We start from the raw sequence: 17,489 nt of genomic DNA, 5'->3' as shown, positions 1-17,489 counted from the left end.
ATAATTTTGCAGTCCGAGAAACAATTTCCTTTACTGGGCATTACAACTACCCTTGGCTTTCTCTCAGATAAATACAGTCTGAACCATCTCAAAGCACTACTATTAAGTCTCTATCTGATTTATGGAGCAATAGGGAGTGCCTTGCAGATACAAAAGCCTTTGCAAGTTCACGAAATTTTCATGACTCTATGGGACTTGTCTAAAGGTAAGCAGATGTTCTCAACAAATTTGCTGGTGGAAGCGTCCGATTCCACCCGTCTGCTTTGACTCGTGACGTTAAGGGTGTTGTGGTGTGTGACGTCATTACGGCGTGGAGTTTTTGAGTTGGTTGTGTTTGTAGATGTCATCTTGTTGTGTTTGACAGTACCCTCTGCTATGTATTGGGTTCATTTGAGCCTTGGTGTTGGATGTGTGAAATTGTTGGCAGTGTTTGTAGTTAGGGACGTAAGGTTTGGAAGCTTTTCCAGTGTGTTACCAGTTATCTTTTGTTTTGTTTTTTGTTTGTTTATGTGTTTGGTGTTACTGGTTTGTTGTCTGTGGTGCAGTAAGACATCTAATTTATTGTGTGGTTTCTGTTGTTAGGTATTGATATGACGATGAAATGTAACAGTGCTATGTTGCGGCTGGAGATCAGGGATGACATGTTGTTCATTATTAAATTCCGCCAGTTATCTGGTCTGATCGATGAGATTGTGAAGTGTAGTATTTGTCGCAAAACATGAGGTTAATCAGAATTTCGTTGTCTCGGACCAGGGACAGGTACGTGTGTGTGTGTGTGTGTGTGTGTGTGTGTGTGTGTGTGTGTGTGTGTGTGTGTGTGTGTGGGCGCGCGCGTGTGGAGGGAAGGGGGTGGGGGGGGCGGGGTCGGTCCGACCTAGTTTGCAGTGCCGGAATTTGTTGGTGGTAAGAAGTAATTGTTATTTTGGGTCTATTCTTCTCGAGTTGTGATATTTCGTATATTTATGGTGTACTGAATGTCTTGATTTATGCAGGGATGTTTGATTTTTATATTGAGGTGTTGTGGTTTTGGTTTTATTTTTCATAGTGTTAGGTGTTGGTTTTTTGGTATCAATACTTGTGGTTGACTATAAAGGGCAAGGGAACTCTCTGATTCCAATTTTCATAGTATTAGTTTTAGGTATTGGTGTTTTGGTTTCGTCAGCTGTGGTAAAGGGAAATGTCGAATTCCAGTTTTTGTAGTTTTTAGCTGTAGGTGTCGGTATTTTGGTATCATTAGGTGTGGTGGACCTATATAGGTCAAGGGAAGTGTCAGATTCCTATAGATGTTGTTGGTGTAGCAGAATGCTGTTTTTTTTTTTCGTCATTTTGTGTGGTTTGGGATTGTGTTGTGTTTTTTTATTGTTATAGTTAGCTTGTCCGCACCCTAAAGCCCCCAATTTCCTGCATTGTCCTGTTAGTTTGATTGTATTTTTGGAGGGAGATGTTATTGTCATATTTATATGTATTTTCGTGTTTGTTGCCATGTGCATATAGTGACGTCATAGGTGCCACATTGAAGATGCTTAGAATAGCCATTTCCACACTACTGATGAGTCAAGGGTCATAGCAGGCAGGTGGAATAGGACACTTCCGTAATCCCCTGCTCTTGTCTTTCTGGAAATCAAACTGATTTACACAATATTATATTTTGCTATGACATATTGGATCTGAGCTGCCACAACTTTTTTTTTTAAATACTTTTGAAAAGACTGGGAGAAGTCTTACTAATCAGAAGTTTCCTACACCTTACCTTGAGCCTTTCTTGAATAACAGCTTTACTGGGTGAGAATAGATATAAATCAAAATTAACAAATACACAAAACCACAGCCCCTAAGAATAACAAAAATCTTTCAAATTTAACAAAAACAGTATTTTAAAGCTTTTTTAAACCTTATCCAGAGGGCCTAAAAACAAACATATCATTTCTAGTATAAAAACACCTGGTCTTTCTAATGAGGAAATAAATTATTCATATTTAGCAATATAATATCAAAGTACATACACATTTGATGGAACATGTTTTGTTGACATAAATGATTTATTTGTAACGATTTAAGGCCAGCAGTGCCTGTTATCATCAGTTCTTCTTTACATTTGCTCATGTTTGCTCATGTGAATTTGGGTGAAATATGTGATTCTGCTTAACAGGCATGAGAGTACAGCAGGAATAAATTTTCTCAAGGGAATTTGTTACTCACTGCCTGCCATTAGCAATTTAATGGATCTAATGTAAATCAGCCTTTTTCAGTAATTGCCCTTTCTTGGGTGTGGCACGTAACCTCAGTACACACTCTATAAACTCTGACTCAATTAGAAATTAAAATTTATTATTGTGTGTGCATGAGTTGAAAAGATCAAACATGGGAACCATTTGGCGACCAGAGAGAAATCTGGAACCAGATTCACAAAAAATTGTGGACGTCAACATGAACTTCCAACAGAATGCTAAAAACTGGAATTGTTGAAAAGTCTTGCACATTGTTGTATTTATAAGCCATATGATTAGATGTACCACTAATGAGAATTGTCACAAAGATCTGAGGAGCCAATATGGTCAGGATAACATCAGAAGGCAATGTGAAAGTGATAAAATCTGTAATCACGGTTCAATGCAAACAGCACAAAACTAACATCTAAGTACTGGAGTTATGTCTTGATCTCTGATCACTGAACATCCTATTTCTATTGAGGTCACTAAGGGCTGTGCAATATGACAACTAGTGCAAAATTTCTCTGGAACCAGCACATAAGTTATGTAAATCCATAAGATCATGAAACAAAGCAATGGTGATTAATTGCATATTTATCAAGTAATCTCCTATATTCACTTTGGTCTGGCGTTAACTTCTTTGTTATAATACATAGAAACAGCCCGTGTACTTCATTGCACAATTACAAATTTTGGCTTTTCCATCTCATATTTTCTCCCCTAACGCGTCTTTAATTCGTTACATATTAAAGAAAGTTTTTTACACATGGATCTGTAGCTCTGAAATGTGAACTAATACAGGGACGATGCAGCAGTTCTGAGCTTTACAACGAACATACTGCCATTGCTCATCAAAAATCTTATAATACACAAACTGTAACTTGGTAAATAAAAACAGAATATAAACTTACAAGATTCTGCGTCCGGTTCAACATCCCATACAGTAGTAAATTGGAAATATGCATACACATGATCATCAGGCAATGGTTTTAAAAGCAGCTCTTCATTAAACACATCGTTTTTTGATGACGCCAACACAACTGTCAAACACAATATTAATGTACTAATTAACTTACTACCATAACCACTTTCCCCCATAGTTTCAAACAGCGTCTGCTAGGAAACTCATTGAAAGATATGCTACGCTAAGTGGTAGCGGTTTTCTACAGGTCTTGAAAATAATATAATGCTGTTGAATAATTTTTCGTATGCATTGTGTCATTATTTAAGGTTGTCAAATTCCAGATTTCTGTATTGAAACTAAGCCATGACGTCAACCCTAAACAACTTATTCCGTCAGCTTATTTATCTAGTAACCTGGGCTCTTTTTTCTCCACGTAAGGTCTTTGAATACAGATGTGTTGTGTTTACGTTTGGTGAGAGCGGTGAGGCGTTGATCATTGTTATGTACAAACTAAAACTGCTCGATTGTTTTCGTCAGCTTTCAAGTACGTAATATTGTGCTGCCCTGGTAATTACTTTGCTTGATGATGTTGTTCTAGGACATTTAAACTAGGGTCAACATTACGTTCACACACAGATTAAGAAGTAAATCGTATTCCACATACACATGAAGACACGAGTAAAATACAAGATCAATAAAAACCCAGTCTATTTCATTCGAGGAACACGACTGAAATGGCATTTATTGCCTGTATCTAAGCAGTTTGAGGCACAAATGGTCGTTTGCTTTAATTTGTTACGTTCTTGTTGAAGTTAATACTCGCAGTCATGCTCCCTCATTTCCAGTAAGTTTAGTATTTTTCATCAGAACGTGATAGCAGTGACACTCAAATTGCCGATCTTTTTATGCGGAGAACTGTTCGGTCACTGTACGCTAGAACAGTATCATGTTTATCAAGGAGGACATATAGGCTATATCTACTTCCATACTCTGCAAACCACCGTGAGGTGCATGGCATCTATATCTAAGGACGCTGTGGTCTCACCGTTTAGCGCACCAAAACGGTAATAGCCTCTAATGCATGTTTGTTTTGTATATGTGTTAACTGCATAATATAATGATTCCGGTCATGTTACTAGATATGGATTATTCACGCCCAGGTACTTGTTGGAGTTGGCCGATTCATCCGTTGACTCGTTGATGTTATAGGATACAACGTGTTTTTTCGTTTTGTGAAGCGCACAGTTTTAAGTTTCTAAACATTTAAAGCAAGTTGGCAATCTTTGTACCACTTTGAAATCTTATCAAGAGGTGTCTGAATATTTATGCAGCTTCTTTCAGGTTGATGTCAGGGATATTTGACAGCAGTTTTGTGGATCACTTCTTGTACCTTACTTGTAAACGGATGGGACTTGTGATTTTTTCCTGGGAACTGGGCATGCATGGCCTTTGGTCAAGGTGTCTAAGTTAGGTTATAGTTAGAAGAGTAGCTAACTCACTATAGATAATTATGTCGTCTGCAAAATGTCTGAAGTTGCTATTAATTTTGACCACAAGGTCATTAATATACAGTATGAACAGCGTCCCACATGATCGATGTTTTTGGAATCCATGCTGGTTGGCATGGAGCAGATCATTCTGTTTGAGATACCTCATTGTGTTTGAGCTCCGAATATGTTCTAAGATTCTACAACAAATTGATGTCAGAGATATTGGATGGCAGTTTGTGGATCACTTGTAGTACCCATGGCCTTTGGTCAAACTGTCTAACATAGATTATAGTTAGAAGAGTAGCTAACTCAACTTCATATTCACTATAGAATCTGATATAGGGATTCTGTCAGGCCCTGGGGCCTTGTTCAGTTTTAGCGATTTTAACTTTGTGAACACCACTGACACTAACAATTATTTCACTCGTCCTCTCAGTGGCATGAGGATTAAATTGGGGCAAGTTCCTGTCTCGCTTGATAATGGTCATCAAGGGTAATGCAGAACTGCAGTTCATCACCTAAATGCTGTGTGACACTATTCATTAGAAGTCTACGCTGGCTGGTCATGGCACCACTCCAAATATAGCTGTTTGTCTTGAAGTGTTGGTTGCAGCCTACACATAGGATGGAATTCCCTAGTCCAGCTGCTGCTGGTCTCTGACCAGTTGTGCAGGATGACACACAATCTTGCAGGGAGTACATTACTTCTTACCAGATTACTGGTGCTGATTTGAAGGGGTTGCAACATGCTCGGTGCACACTATGGCAGCCCTCTCTTGTGGAGGTCAGATGTGGTCTACCAGAATCTTGACAACGAGGAAGCCAGCCCCCGTGTGCCCATGCAGTCCAACATCGGGCCACTGTCACATTCTAATGCCCCACAAATCTAGATTTGCAAAAAAACACACACACACGCACACACACACACTGTATTAGTCTGCATTCAGAAATTATTCTTTAGAGGAGGAGGAGTTGTAAAGCAGATATGATTTCAGTCTGTATTTGAAGTTAATTTTATTATGTATTAAAATCTTTACATCACAAGGTAGGTGGTCAAAGAGTATTATGGCTGAATGCTGCATTCATCTCTGTTTCTTATGTATTTTATTTAGACTCAAATTTTGACAAAAAGGGGGAGAGTGGTGTGTGAGGTTGTAGTCAGTACATCCACTTCTCAAAAAGCTGGCTACAAACGATTCCAGCCGGGACACCAAACAGTATCCTTATTAAACACTTCTTTGCTACAAAGGTCACAACATCCTAGTCCATCCCTATTACATTTCCTATTCCATTCCCTCATCAGAAGGCTCATATCCCTGTGGAAGACCCAATTGCAAGACCTGCCTAGCCCACTCACCAAGCACTTCGCATTCCAGTACTGTCACAGGGTTATCCTATCCCATCAGAGGCTGGGCCACCTATGAAAGCAGCCATGTCATATGTCAGCTCTGGTGCAATCATTCCACAGCTTTTCCTGGTGGTACGGCTACTGACCAGCTATACATCAGGATGGATGGCCATGGCCAAACTTTGGCCAAGGGCAAAGTAGACCATCCTGTGGTACAACATGCAGCTGAACATAACATGCTTGATTTCAATGGCTGCTTCACTGCCTGAGTCATCTGGATCCTCCCCTTCACCACCAGCTTTTCTGAACTATGGAGAAGGGAATTATTCTTATAACACATTGTCTAATCCCAAAATTATCCTGCCCTCAAGCTATAGTAACACACCCTCCCCATTTCCCACACCCTCTTTCCTATCATCTTTTCCCTATTCTCACCTCCCTTTCTCTTTGTGTACCGTCCTGTGCCAATGCATTGCCCATATTTCCCTGCTCCTCTCCTTTTTTGCTTTCTGTGTGCCCACCTCCCAGTCCCACAGCCTCCTGACCATCTGCCTGTTGGTAGTCCAGTCCCTGCACACTCTGCTGGACAATGCTGTTCTCTCCATCACCCATAACTGCTATCCAATCCCCTTCCCTGCTCCCTCCAGATTGCTACTTCCACTCTGCCTGAGAGTTGCATTTTGATATGAGCTGCTGGTGATGGCAGTCGTGTGTTGTCCTTGCTTGTGTGAATGAAGGTTTATGTGTTTCTTTTTCTGGCAAAGGCTGTGGCCAAAAGCTAATGTGTTAGTGTCTTTCAGTAGTGCTTCCCTGTAACTTATCATGTCATATACATGGCTGGTGGCAGTCTCTCTTTTCTTTACATTATAAATATTTTATTCTTTCCTCTGTAGTTTGCTTTACAATTTTCTCATATTTTTGTTACAGGATGCTACTCCCAGAGAGCATTGGTCTGTTCACACCACAGTTATATTTCTGGGACTGCAGTCATGCCAAAAGGAATTACCAATCCAAATTTCAAAGAAATTTGTTTTACTGGCACTAAAGTAACAAGTAATTACAAAATATTTCAGTTGAATGACAGAGTAACAACATCTTTTCTCGAGTTTTCACCTAATGTAACACAAAGGAGGCCAGTTCCACCTGTGCTCGATGCACCTAATGTCATTTCATCAAATATATTTGAACTTCCAGCCTGCAGTGTTATTGACTACTTACATGAAATTCCAGTGAAGGATATCAGTGTGCCTACTGTAGGAAATGTAACTGAGAAAATTGCTGCACGGCTCATAGTGATCAGGAGGCGAAAAATGAAGAAACATAAATTGCGAAAACTGCGTAAAAGAATGAAATTTGAATGGGCAAAAGTTCGCCAGCGAAGAGAGCTAAGAAAAGAGAAGAAATTTCAAGCGGGCCTAATAAAGAAAATAAAAATTGCAGAAAGTTTTGATGCAAAGGCATTTGTTGCCCAAAAATTAGCTAAAGCCCACGCCGCAAAGCAAGCAATCAAATCATAAAATATCTAATCCGTGTGCTGAATCTTGTATATATTATCTGAATTTTTGATAGTAAATTATTAATTTTATAAATCTGGAACATTGATTGTTTTCTCATTTTTAATATTCACTTTCACTATCACAGAAAAAATCATCTGTTTAGTAACTACTGCAAAATTTTCAAGTAAACGATTGTGAACTCAGAGTAGCCAGCTCTTAGCCCAAAATAATCTTCATTATTACATGTAGTGTTATTTCTTTTACATTGTTTAATTGTTTGGTGCAACTTGAGGAAAGCCAATAAGATTTAAATGCTTAACAAACTGTGCTAGTTCTTTTTTTATATAATGTTTCTTGAAGCTCTATGATATTAAGTGCTAAACTTGCTTGTTTTGTTGGAAATGATGTGTATCTCGCTAATGTGAAGCAATTAACAACATGGAATGTAAATAACAGAAGTAGTATGGTTGAAGTACCCCCAGTCATCACCTAAAAAAATTTTAGATGTTGTTGGCTTTTTGATGAATCCTTCTTCAGAGATAATAGAATATACATAAATACAGCTGTATGGCTATATTGTCCCAGGTGATTACATTGGCCCAGCACTGCAGCTTGATTGAGTTGGGGGATTCTGTTGAGTGAAGTGGGTGAGGGGAAAATGGCATGGGGAGTGGGAAGGTGGGCTCAAGGTACACACAACAGAAATGTGGTACTGGTGGGCATGTTCTGGCCACAGGCAGGCGGAGTTGTGGCAGTGGACTGGAAATAGTGGGGAGGGGGGGGGGGGGGGAGAGTGGAGAGGCAGAAGGGTTGAAGGGGAAGAAAGAAGAGTGAAGGAAAAAGACTGGAGAGATTTAGGTCTGGGGGAATTTCCCCAAAATCTACCCCTTTTCCTAGACCTCTCCAGTCCTTTCCCTCACCCTTCTTCCTTCCCCCTAAAGAAAGAGCCACTGGCTCTGAAAGCTTGCCAATCACAACAGTCTTTTATGTGTGTGTTCTGCTGCCACTTGGTGAGTAAATTTTTTATCCATTCAATTAAATAATTTTATCAATAATTGATTGGTTTTGTTGTTGTTGTGGTCTTCAGTCCTGAGACTGGTTTGATGCAGCTCTCCATGCTACTCTATTCTGTGCAACCTTCTTCATCTCCCAGTACCTACTGCAGCCTACATTCTTCTGAATCTGCTTAGTGTATTCATCTCTTGGTCTCCCTCTACGATTTTTACCCTCCACACTGTCCTCCAGTACTACAAGGTCCGGCAGAAAAACCTCCCCTTTAAGGAAAGCTAATAAAAACAAAACCAAATAAGGTAGAACAATTTTATTTATACTAAATAAAAGTACATATTATGCCATTTTAGAAAATACTCTTATGGTCTTACTTTTTAAATAAAACATCCCTTAAATGGCTTCCTGCACTGTCGACACACTGATTGAGTCTTTCCCTGAAGTTATTCATTACTCTTTGAGTCATTTCAGGTGGAATAGCTTCAACCTCTTGTGTAATTGCTTCTTTCAGGGCTCGTAAAGATTGTGGACGTTGTTCATAAACTTTTGCTTTTAAATAGCCCCAAAGAAAGAAATCACAGGGCGTTAAGTCCGGCGATCGTGGGGGCCAGCCAATGTCTCCACGCAACGAGATCACATGTCCAGGAAACATTTCCTTCACCAATGCCAGTGACTGCCGCGCTGTGTGGGCTGTAGCACCATCTTGCTGGAACCACACGTTCTCTATTTCACCAAAAAGCTCCCTTAGTTGTGGTTGGAGAAAGTCGCGGAGCATGGCACAATAGCGTTCACTGTTGACGGTTAAATTCCTGTCATTTTCTTCGAAAAAGTAAGGACCGATCACTCCGGAATTGTAAGCAGCACACCATACTGTTACTTAAGGGCTATGAAGTGGTCGTTGATGAAGTTCTTGGGGATTGTGTTCACACCAGTACCTGCAATTTTGGCTGTTCACTGTTCCGGCAAGGTGAAAGTGTGCTTCATCAGAAAAAATCACAATATCGTTGGGACGAATGTTCCGAAGAAGGTCTTGGCACAAACTTACACGGACACCACAGTCTCGTTCACTCAGTTCCTGCATAGTTACAAGTTTGTAAGGATGCATTTTAAGATCTCGATGCAAGATTCTTCTCACACTTCGATCAGATATCCGTAATGCTGCCGCATGCTTTTTAGCGGATCGTCGAGGAGATTGTTGAACTGAAGCTCTAACTGCATCAACATTTCCGGGGCCTGTTGCAGTCCGTGGTCGTCCAGGTGGTTTCCTTTTTAATGCGGAACCTGTCTCACGAAAGTTAGCAACCCAAGAATAAATTGTTTTCTTATCGGGAACAGGGTCCCGTCGTCCGAGCGCAAAGCGAACGCGAAAAGCACGTTGAGTATTAATAGGCGATTCGCCATTTTGAATAAAATCTTCCACTACGAAGGCACGATGTTCACCAGACCACGCCATGGCGTACACTGAAAACGGCACGTAGGCAGCTACGTAACGACGCGCCCCCCACCACTCTGCTCCTTCTACTGTCCGCTGCACGTTACTTTGTAATCGGGGAGTTTTTTATGCCGGACCCTGTACATTGATGATCCCTTGATGCCTCAGAACATGTCCTACCATCCGGTCCCTTCTTCTGGTCAATTGGTTTTGTTGTTACATCTATGTAATTCAGAGAACTAATGTTGTATGACAATAGTGAATTCACACAGGACATTGGAGGATAGTGAGGAAGCTCTTGGGGGAGGGGAGTTACCTACAATAGTAAGAGTTGGGGCAGAATACAGTATGAAATTTCCTAACAGATTAAAACATTGTGCCAGACCGAGACCCGAACTCCGCCTTTGCCTTTCCCGGGTAAGTGCTCTACTGACTGAGCTACCCAAGCATGACTCATAACCTATTCCACCAGTACTTCATCTCCTATTTTCCAAACTTCACAAAAGCTCTCCTGTGATAGGTCCCAAGTTAGAGTCTCAGTCCGGCACACAGTTTTAATCTGGCAGAAAGTTTCAAATCAGGGCACTCTGCGCTGCAGAGTGAAAATTTCATTCTAGAATACAATAGTTTGGTATCTGTAGAATAGTTCTCATTATTTACGGAGTTGATACACCTCTCATGTTCCCCATTTCTAACTTACAGTGATCAGCTTGATAGAATGCCAAAAGGGAACAGTTTTCCCCAGGTGAACTCAGTTTTTTTAAGTAGGATTTGATGGGTTTTGCAGATATATTGCTGAACACTATCATATGACATTACTGGCAGTGAGCTATTTCTGTAATGCTTTCAGCTGGAAGATGACTGATGGACTAGAAAATATCGTGCTGTGAGTATGTAGATCTAAGTCCTTCTGCAGGGTGTATACGACCCGGGACAACCGGGAATTCCGGGGAAAACCCGGGAATTTTTTCATCCGGGAGAAAACCGGGAAAAACCCGGGAATTTTTCGGAATTCCGGGAATTTTTCATTGTTTTAGCTTTCAGTTACATTTTTGTAGTTTTGACTGCAGAATTGATTCTCTAGCAAAGAATGTTATTGTATCCTGCTACTGGAGAATGATACTGCAGCAATAAAATATAAACGAGAGGGAAAAAAATAAAACTGTAGTGGCAAAGGAAATGTGCATTTTACGACAACAAAACACCGTGCACGCACAAGCGTCTACAGATAGCAAAAATATGTTAAAGGCCGTAGGGCGCAGACTGTAATTCTTCGTAACAATAAACTGCTTGCTATGAGCATGACGTCACAACTGTTCACATTAGGTTCGTTTGACCAGTTGCCAGCGGTCTGTTGCGCATGCGCATTTGACTCGCGTATAAGCAGTACCTTCTCTCGCTTCCCGCTTCTTGAAGTTTGGCTGTTAGCTGCATCGGTAGTAGCAGCAAGCAGCCAGATGCAAACGAGAAAAATTTTTCTCGCGCGCCCTAGCTGCCAGATTCGCGCTTGCACAGAGTTGTCTGAGTTGTAGTGGGGAGGGGGTTAGTCTCCACGTGACCCGTGTTTACGTTAAGTGATTTCGCTGCTTCTCTTCGTGTACAGTTCCCACGTCAAATGAAAACAAAACGGATTTCTGTGGCCGGGAGCTATCAAGTGAATTAAAATGCATTCACATAATTACAGAGGGCAAAAATATATTATTAATTTCAGTTTCTGATTTTATTTTCTTTCCAAGTTAGTAGCAGTCAAGCATTAATCGCCTTGCAGAAGAATGAAGTTATTTTTGCAAGTTTGCTAAAGAAATTCCGCTGAGGCAATCATTTTATTTGAAACGAAGTGTTTCATTTAACAATTTTGGGTACTTCCAACTGTTCGGTGAATTTCAAGTGCACGTTATCATCTTCTGCCATGTATGGCATTATGCCATAATAAAGAACCAAACATGAGATCGTAGAGTACTGGTACTCCAAGAAAATTTACATCCCAAAAACCGCACTGAAAAGCTTAATATCATATGGGACCTACTTCATTGTGAATCTGGAAAAAACCAATGTGCACTTCAAGCCGAATTATGCATTTTAGTATGATTCACGAAATTTTGCTGCCTTTTGGAGTATCCTCTGATGCCCTGTTTCTTTTATGGTGTAGTGTAAGCTCTCTTAGTGCTTTATACACACGAACATGAGGGCTTCCTACACCACTGCAGTTGCACACGCACAATAATTCGTTTTTGGCGCTCTCTGGCAACTGGTAAATCGAACCTATAACTAACAGTATTGCGAACGGTGGTTAGAAAAGCGTTACTTTCAAAGTAAATTTCTTTTTACGCAAGATGAATTATGTTACGTGTGTGAAAGTGGGATGGATATCTAAATCACAGAGCGTTCGAAACTGAACAGTTTGAGGACCAGCCACTTCAAGAATTTGCCGGCCGGAGTGGCCGAGCGGTTAAAGGCGCTACAGTCTGGAACCGCACGACCGCTAAGGTCGCAGGTTCGAATCCTGCCTCGGGCATGGATGTGTGATGTCCTTAGGTTAGTTAGGTTTAAGTAGTTCTAAGTTCTAGGGGACTTATGACCACAGCAGTTGAGTCCCATAGTGCTCAGAGCCAGCCACTTCAAGAATTTCGAGCCGAGGCATTTATGTCACAATTTTAAATTTACTGGCACATTTGTGTGATGTATCTTAAAGTATATCACACCAAAAAAAGACCAATATTACACGTGAAAGCTTAGCTTTTCTTGTAGATATACGGTACTGTGTACATTAATGTAATCCGTTAACTTTTCCTCTTGTGTGTTCGCGCTATGTAACCAGTAATCTTGCTAGTGGCTGACTATAACACGTGTCCTATGCTCTGAATAGCTGCTGTCATCGGCTGGCGAGATCTCGTGGCTTGAGATATGACTCGCTTACAAAAGGACATCACAACCTCGGTTGCAACGCTCCGGAAACTAACAAGATGTGTTTGGTGCAATTCGAATTTATACTTTATTATACGAAAATATGCAGCGTATATGTTGCTGCAAATCAAAGGTCTTTCCAAAACTTCTCTGCTCCGGCTTTTCTTTTTTTTCCGGGAAGTTCTACGCGATTATATAAAACGTTAACCATTCAAAGGATTGATAAGTTTTACAGTTCCGAGGGAACTTTTTCTGTGCTAAGTGACAGTAGGTCGCCCGGGAGAAAGCATATTTTTTAAACGGGATATCCGGGAGAAATCCGGGAATAATCCGGGAATTTTTTTTCCTTGTCCCTGTATACACCCTGTTCTGATCACTTTCAAAATGCTCAGTTTAGAAGGAATGTCTACATCTTGATGTTTGGAGCCAAGTTGCAAACAAAGAAAGATTTTATTTGCATAAAAGTATCTGATTAAACTGAGTGAAGAAATACCACTGTAAATCATAGAAGACTGAAATGCATTTTCTCATCAGATTAACCCCCTTTACTCCTGTCTTGGATTAATGCCCGCATTATGTCAAACACAGAGAACATGATGATTGCAGGAAGAATGTGTATAAATGATGGGACAGGCTGGAGAAAGCTCTCTGATAATGTGGGGTTCTTAATTATACATAAATGGGTCCTTTGATTAGCATAGCATATCAAGATTCTAAATGACTGCACTGGGCTTGCCCTATAACATATTTCATCCTATACATTAGGCTGAGTGAATGTAACACCTAACCACACTCTTGTGATGACACCTTTCTTTGTGTTCCCACATAAGACACCCACTTCATTGATGTTGCACTTTCTATGCTTTCAATATTTTGAATCCTCATTGAATATCACGTCATAGGTCAAATCTGCAGCTTCACAAACATTTTAGTAGACATAGATTTCGCAGAATCAACATTTACTCTGTTTAACCCTTCCCTGGCTAACTCAGCCTCTACAACTCACTTTGTCTTTGTATTCATTGGCCCCCACCAGAATGAACACACTAAATTTGCCCTACTTTCTTTCCCACTGTGGTTCATTGTCTTTTTGGAAATGCCTACTGCCATGAGAAGGATTTAGTATCATTTCATCATTAATAACCTGTTTTTCATTCGAAAATGCACGTAGCGCGCTTTCAGCTGCATCGTAAACAATCCCTGTATCCTTCTGCCGTTGTGTGGTGATATCCTCCTCTGGTATGTCCGTCATTACTTCATCTTCAGCTCCTGTTCTTATATTTGCTACTCTTGAACTTGGTGGGACCTGTAACGACCTTGTTTCTGCTCATTCCATATCTGAGATTGCCTCTAGTTTAATGGACAGTCCTCATTATCAGAATGGTAATTAGAATCCTGCTCAGTTTTGCCCTCATTTACATTATTGGGCATTGCCTGGCCTAGACTCAGCATGGCCCACAACCAGTCCGAACTTTCCTACCATCTATAAGTGTGAACCTAAGGTGCTGCTTCAAGCCTTCCTATTCAAATGACCTGGTCACTCGCCATCTGGCCACTACTATGTAGTAAACGTCCACTCACTCTAAAAATCTGACAAATTTGTCGTAACTACCTATGGTTGTTGATACCAAAGCACATCTCTTATCAAATGGAAGTTTTTGTTCCAAGCCCATTATAAAAATGTAGTATCTATTAACTTGCCTAAATACTGTAGTATGGACAACAAATAATAACAGAAACTTTTCATAGAGCCTAACCACTGTGGGTACCTCCCCCCACTCCAGAAATCCATCAATAATTCCTGTTGTATTTCTTGCAGTCAGTGCTATCACAGAAGAATTTCTTGAAATTCACCCTTACCAGTACACATTTCCACAACTTCCTGTGCCCATCTGGTCACGTCTCCTACCACCAGTAATGAAAGCAGTTTCTTCCTTTTGATTCCAGGATTTGGTCAAACTCATTAACAAATGCTTTTGGATGTATCAAACACTGCAGTTCAAATCTACTACAGTTTTTAACGTAATAAATGCTGTCTCTGACAGAAACCTGCTGTGCAATCCTTTTCGAAATTTTTATTAACTATTGTGCAGTATTTTTGCAAAAGTCTGTAATCTTTTTTTTTTTTTTTTCATATTTTTGTTAAATCCTATCTGCTATTTTGAAGTGATTCATGAGCCTACTGCTCAGCGACCACCAAGTGATCGACTTCTGTTACATAGTGAGTAAGTTTTTCCTCCTTTTCGTGCAATTTGTAAATAGAATTAGCAACAAATAATTAATTAGTTTGGCATGTTTCACGTTATGACACAGAAGCTCGGTAATCATTACTGAATGCCTACAGATGTTTTGACACTTTTATGTGTATGCATTCTACTCACTGTGTCACTCTGTGCATATGTTAGTAATTTGAGAAGACAGTTTATTCTCCAAGCCAACAATCTTGTCATAAATGAGGCTTTCCTACTGCCGTTTATGTTCCAAAAATTGCTTATTCATGCTGTCTGTCGATTCTGTAATTGAATGTGAAACTTATTTTTTGAAAGCAGCCACCACATGAAAAGAATGTTCAGCACTAGTCCGAACTTCAGATTGTAAATTGTTGAACATTTCAAACACCTTTGCTTGCCAATGACCAGTATCTGCCTTCTGCGACAGTTTGTGTTCTGATCCCTGAGGGGAAATATTAATGTTATCTAATTTTGCTTCATACAGTTCATCTACATAATCTGTTTTTGACAGTGCTGAAAGCCATTCCCCTTGCATGTTTGTATATTCTAAAGCTGGCAATTCAGAATCTACTTGACTTTTTGTCATTGCGAATTGCTGCCATTGAACTAGTTTGCCAGTGGTTTGCAGAAGAACTGTAAAACTTAACTTTGATATCTTCAAATGCTGAGAACGATGATCTAAAGCTGATGTGAATGGCAAAGTTGTATGTAGCAGCACGGTGAATGCCATACTTGCCCCAGCTTCTGCAAATGCTGCGATGCCGTGCCAGGAAAAAATGCCCTGACCGGTGACATGGAATGCGGCAGGGAGTCCACCCCTATGTGGAGTGGTGGTGTTCAACATGGGCCACCCATTGAGTAAACAATGTAACGAATATTAGGGTCGGTGGCAAAATGTAGTCTCACAGTAAATGTGCTTTTGACTCCTATAAGCTACACAGTGGGTTATAGTAAATTAAACTTCCCACCGTAAAGATGTGCCAGGATTAACAAACATCATGCATTTTAGCAAGAAATGTCTGTGATCACTTTCCCTAGCACACAACTGGAGGCAACTTGCTTATCTCATGTCTTTTAAAGATGTCCCATAGCCATTGTCCTGCTTGGTTTCTTCTCCGTTGGTCATGAAAGGATGCCAACTATTTTTGTTTTATTTCATGAATCGCAAAACTAGCAAAACAATTCCAGAGCCAGTCTATCATTAATAGTCATACCTAGATTTCCGGTCATTAATCGTTAGTATGCGAACACTGCAAAAGTCACAAAAATCCTGCATACAATCTTAGAATCAACATAAAATCACACAAAAAAAGGTTTTCCAAGGCAACTTAAACAATTAAGTCCATCATTATGTAGAGCTGCATTTCACACACTAGCTTGCATGTTGCCACCTCGAAAACCAATAATAGACTGCCTTGGATTAACACAACATTGCACAAGTATGTCATCCGAGGCAAATCTTCAACAAACTGGTCCATCTTTATATGAGGTCAGATTTTACACACGGATTCATTTATCACCTTGTCTGAAACTGATCGTAGACTACTAGTGAGTTATCTTAACAGTTTGGCACCTGTCCTCTTAGGGCGCACTTGTGATTGGTCCATCCTTTCCATCAACAAGCACTGACAGTAACTAAAATTTGTAATTAGCATTTCCTGATGAACTGAGTGATACTGAAATTATTATTAACATGTTTTCAGTGCAAGTAATGTGATCAGCACAGATGGAGCTGTATATTAATTTTTAAACAGTAAATGTAAATGATAAAAGATTTGCTTCTTGGCACCCAATGTGGTAGGTGAATCCCCACTATTTCTCTTTGCTCCAGGGTGATATGGCTCTTGCTCGCCTGGCCATTGTCACACTATGTGACCATCTGGCATGTCATTTGGTGAGTCTCTCCTGTGATCCTACCAACTTGATAGCCACCTGTAGCAGAATCTTCCCATAATGTGCATTAAAACATAACATCAAAATGCAATAAATGTGGACAGAGATGTGGCATAAATGCCATATATCCCCCAAATGTTTTTTGAGATTACCTGGTTTTGAAAAAAATAGAAAATTTAAAAAAAAAAAGACAGAAGTCCAACCTTTTTTTTTTTTAATTTGTTTAATTCCTAAGGTGCTCAGCCCTACTGTTGGAATACAGTAATGTCTGTAAATTAATCGTATAAAATCTGGCTCCTCCAAATTTCTAATATTTATAAAATTATTTCAGCACATACGTTCTTTTAGTAACACATTTCAATAATAAATTTATTGATCTTGTCAACACTTACAGCACTATTATGCCCATTTACATGTTTTCTGTGGCCAATTGCAGAATTACATGTTGATCTTCTAGCTGGTGATGTCATTGGCATCCTTTCTCTACTTCTGTCATAGTACGAGGGGCGTTTCAAAAGTCCGTTCAAAAATAAAAACTACTTACTTGTTTGCGGCAAACCTTTTTTATTTTTC

General features: G+C 40.0%; 2 protein-coding genes across 2 annotated transcripts in view; one reads left to right on the top strand and one right to left on the bottom strand.

The window, feature by feature from the left end:
• LOC126162794 (GPI transamidase component PIG-T) overlaps positions 1-3,433 on the bottom strand; it is a 136,336-nt gene extending 132,903 nt beyond the window's left edge. Inside the window, exon 1 of the mRNA XM_049919514.1 lies at positions 3,122-3,433. Within this exon, the coding sequence (XP_049775471.1) occupies positions 3,122-3,308 (187 nt within the window). The 5' untranslated portion in view covers positions 3,309-3,433. The remainder of the gene's footprint in view (positions 1-3,121) is intronic.
• A 99-nt stretch (positions 3,434-3,532) lies between these two features.
• On the top strand, positions 3,533-7,771 carry LOC126162795 (uncharacterized). The gene is made up of 2 exons (XM_049919515.1): positions 3,533-3,658; positions 6,880-7,771. Exons 1-2 carry the CDS (start codon positions 3,616-3,618, stop codon positions 7,467-7,469), a joined length of 633 nt encoding a protein of 210 aa, XP_049775472.1. The 5' UTR covers positions 3,533-3,615; the 3' UTR covers positions 7,470-7,771.
• Positions 7,772-17,489: the final 9,718 nt, after the last annotated feature.

Source organism: Schistocerca cancellata, chromosome 2, assembly GCF_023864275.1.
Source record: "Schistocerca cancellata isolate TAMUIC-IGC-003103 chromosome 2, iqSchCanc2.1, whole genome shotgun sequence".
Taxonomy (NCBI): Eukaryota; Metazoa; Arthropoda; class Insecta; order Orthoptera; family Acrididae; genus Schistocerca; species Schistocerca cancellata.
This window is presented reverse-complemented; position numbering and strand designations above follow the sequence as displayed.

What these genes read in the sequence shown, in the direction of transcription:
- LOC126162795 (XM_049919515.1), top strand. Translation starts at nt 3,616, where the DNA reads ATGTACAAACTAAAACTGCTCGATTGTTTTCGTCAGCTTTCAA. An exon ending in TTGTTTTCGTCAGCTTTCAA is followed by an intron (nt 3,659 to 6,879) that starts GTACGTAATATT and finishes TTTTTGTTACAG; the next exon opens with GATGCTACTCCCAGAGAGCA.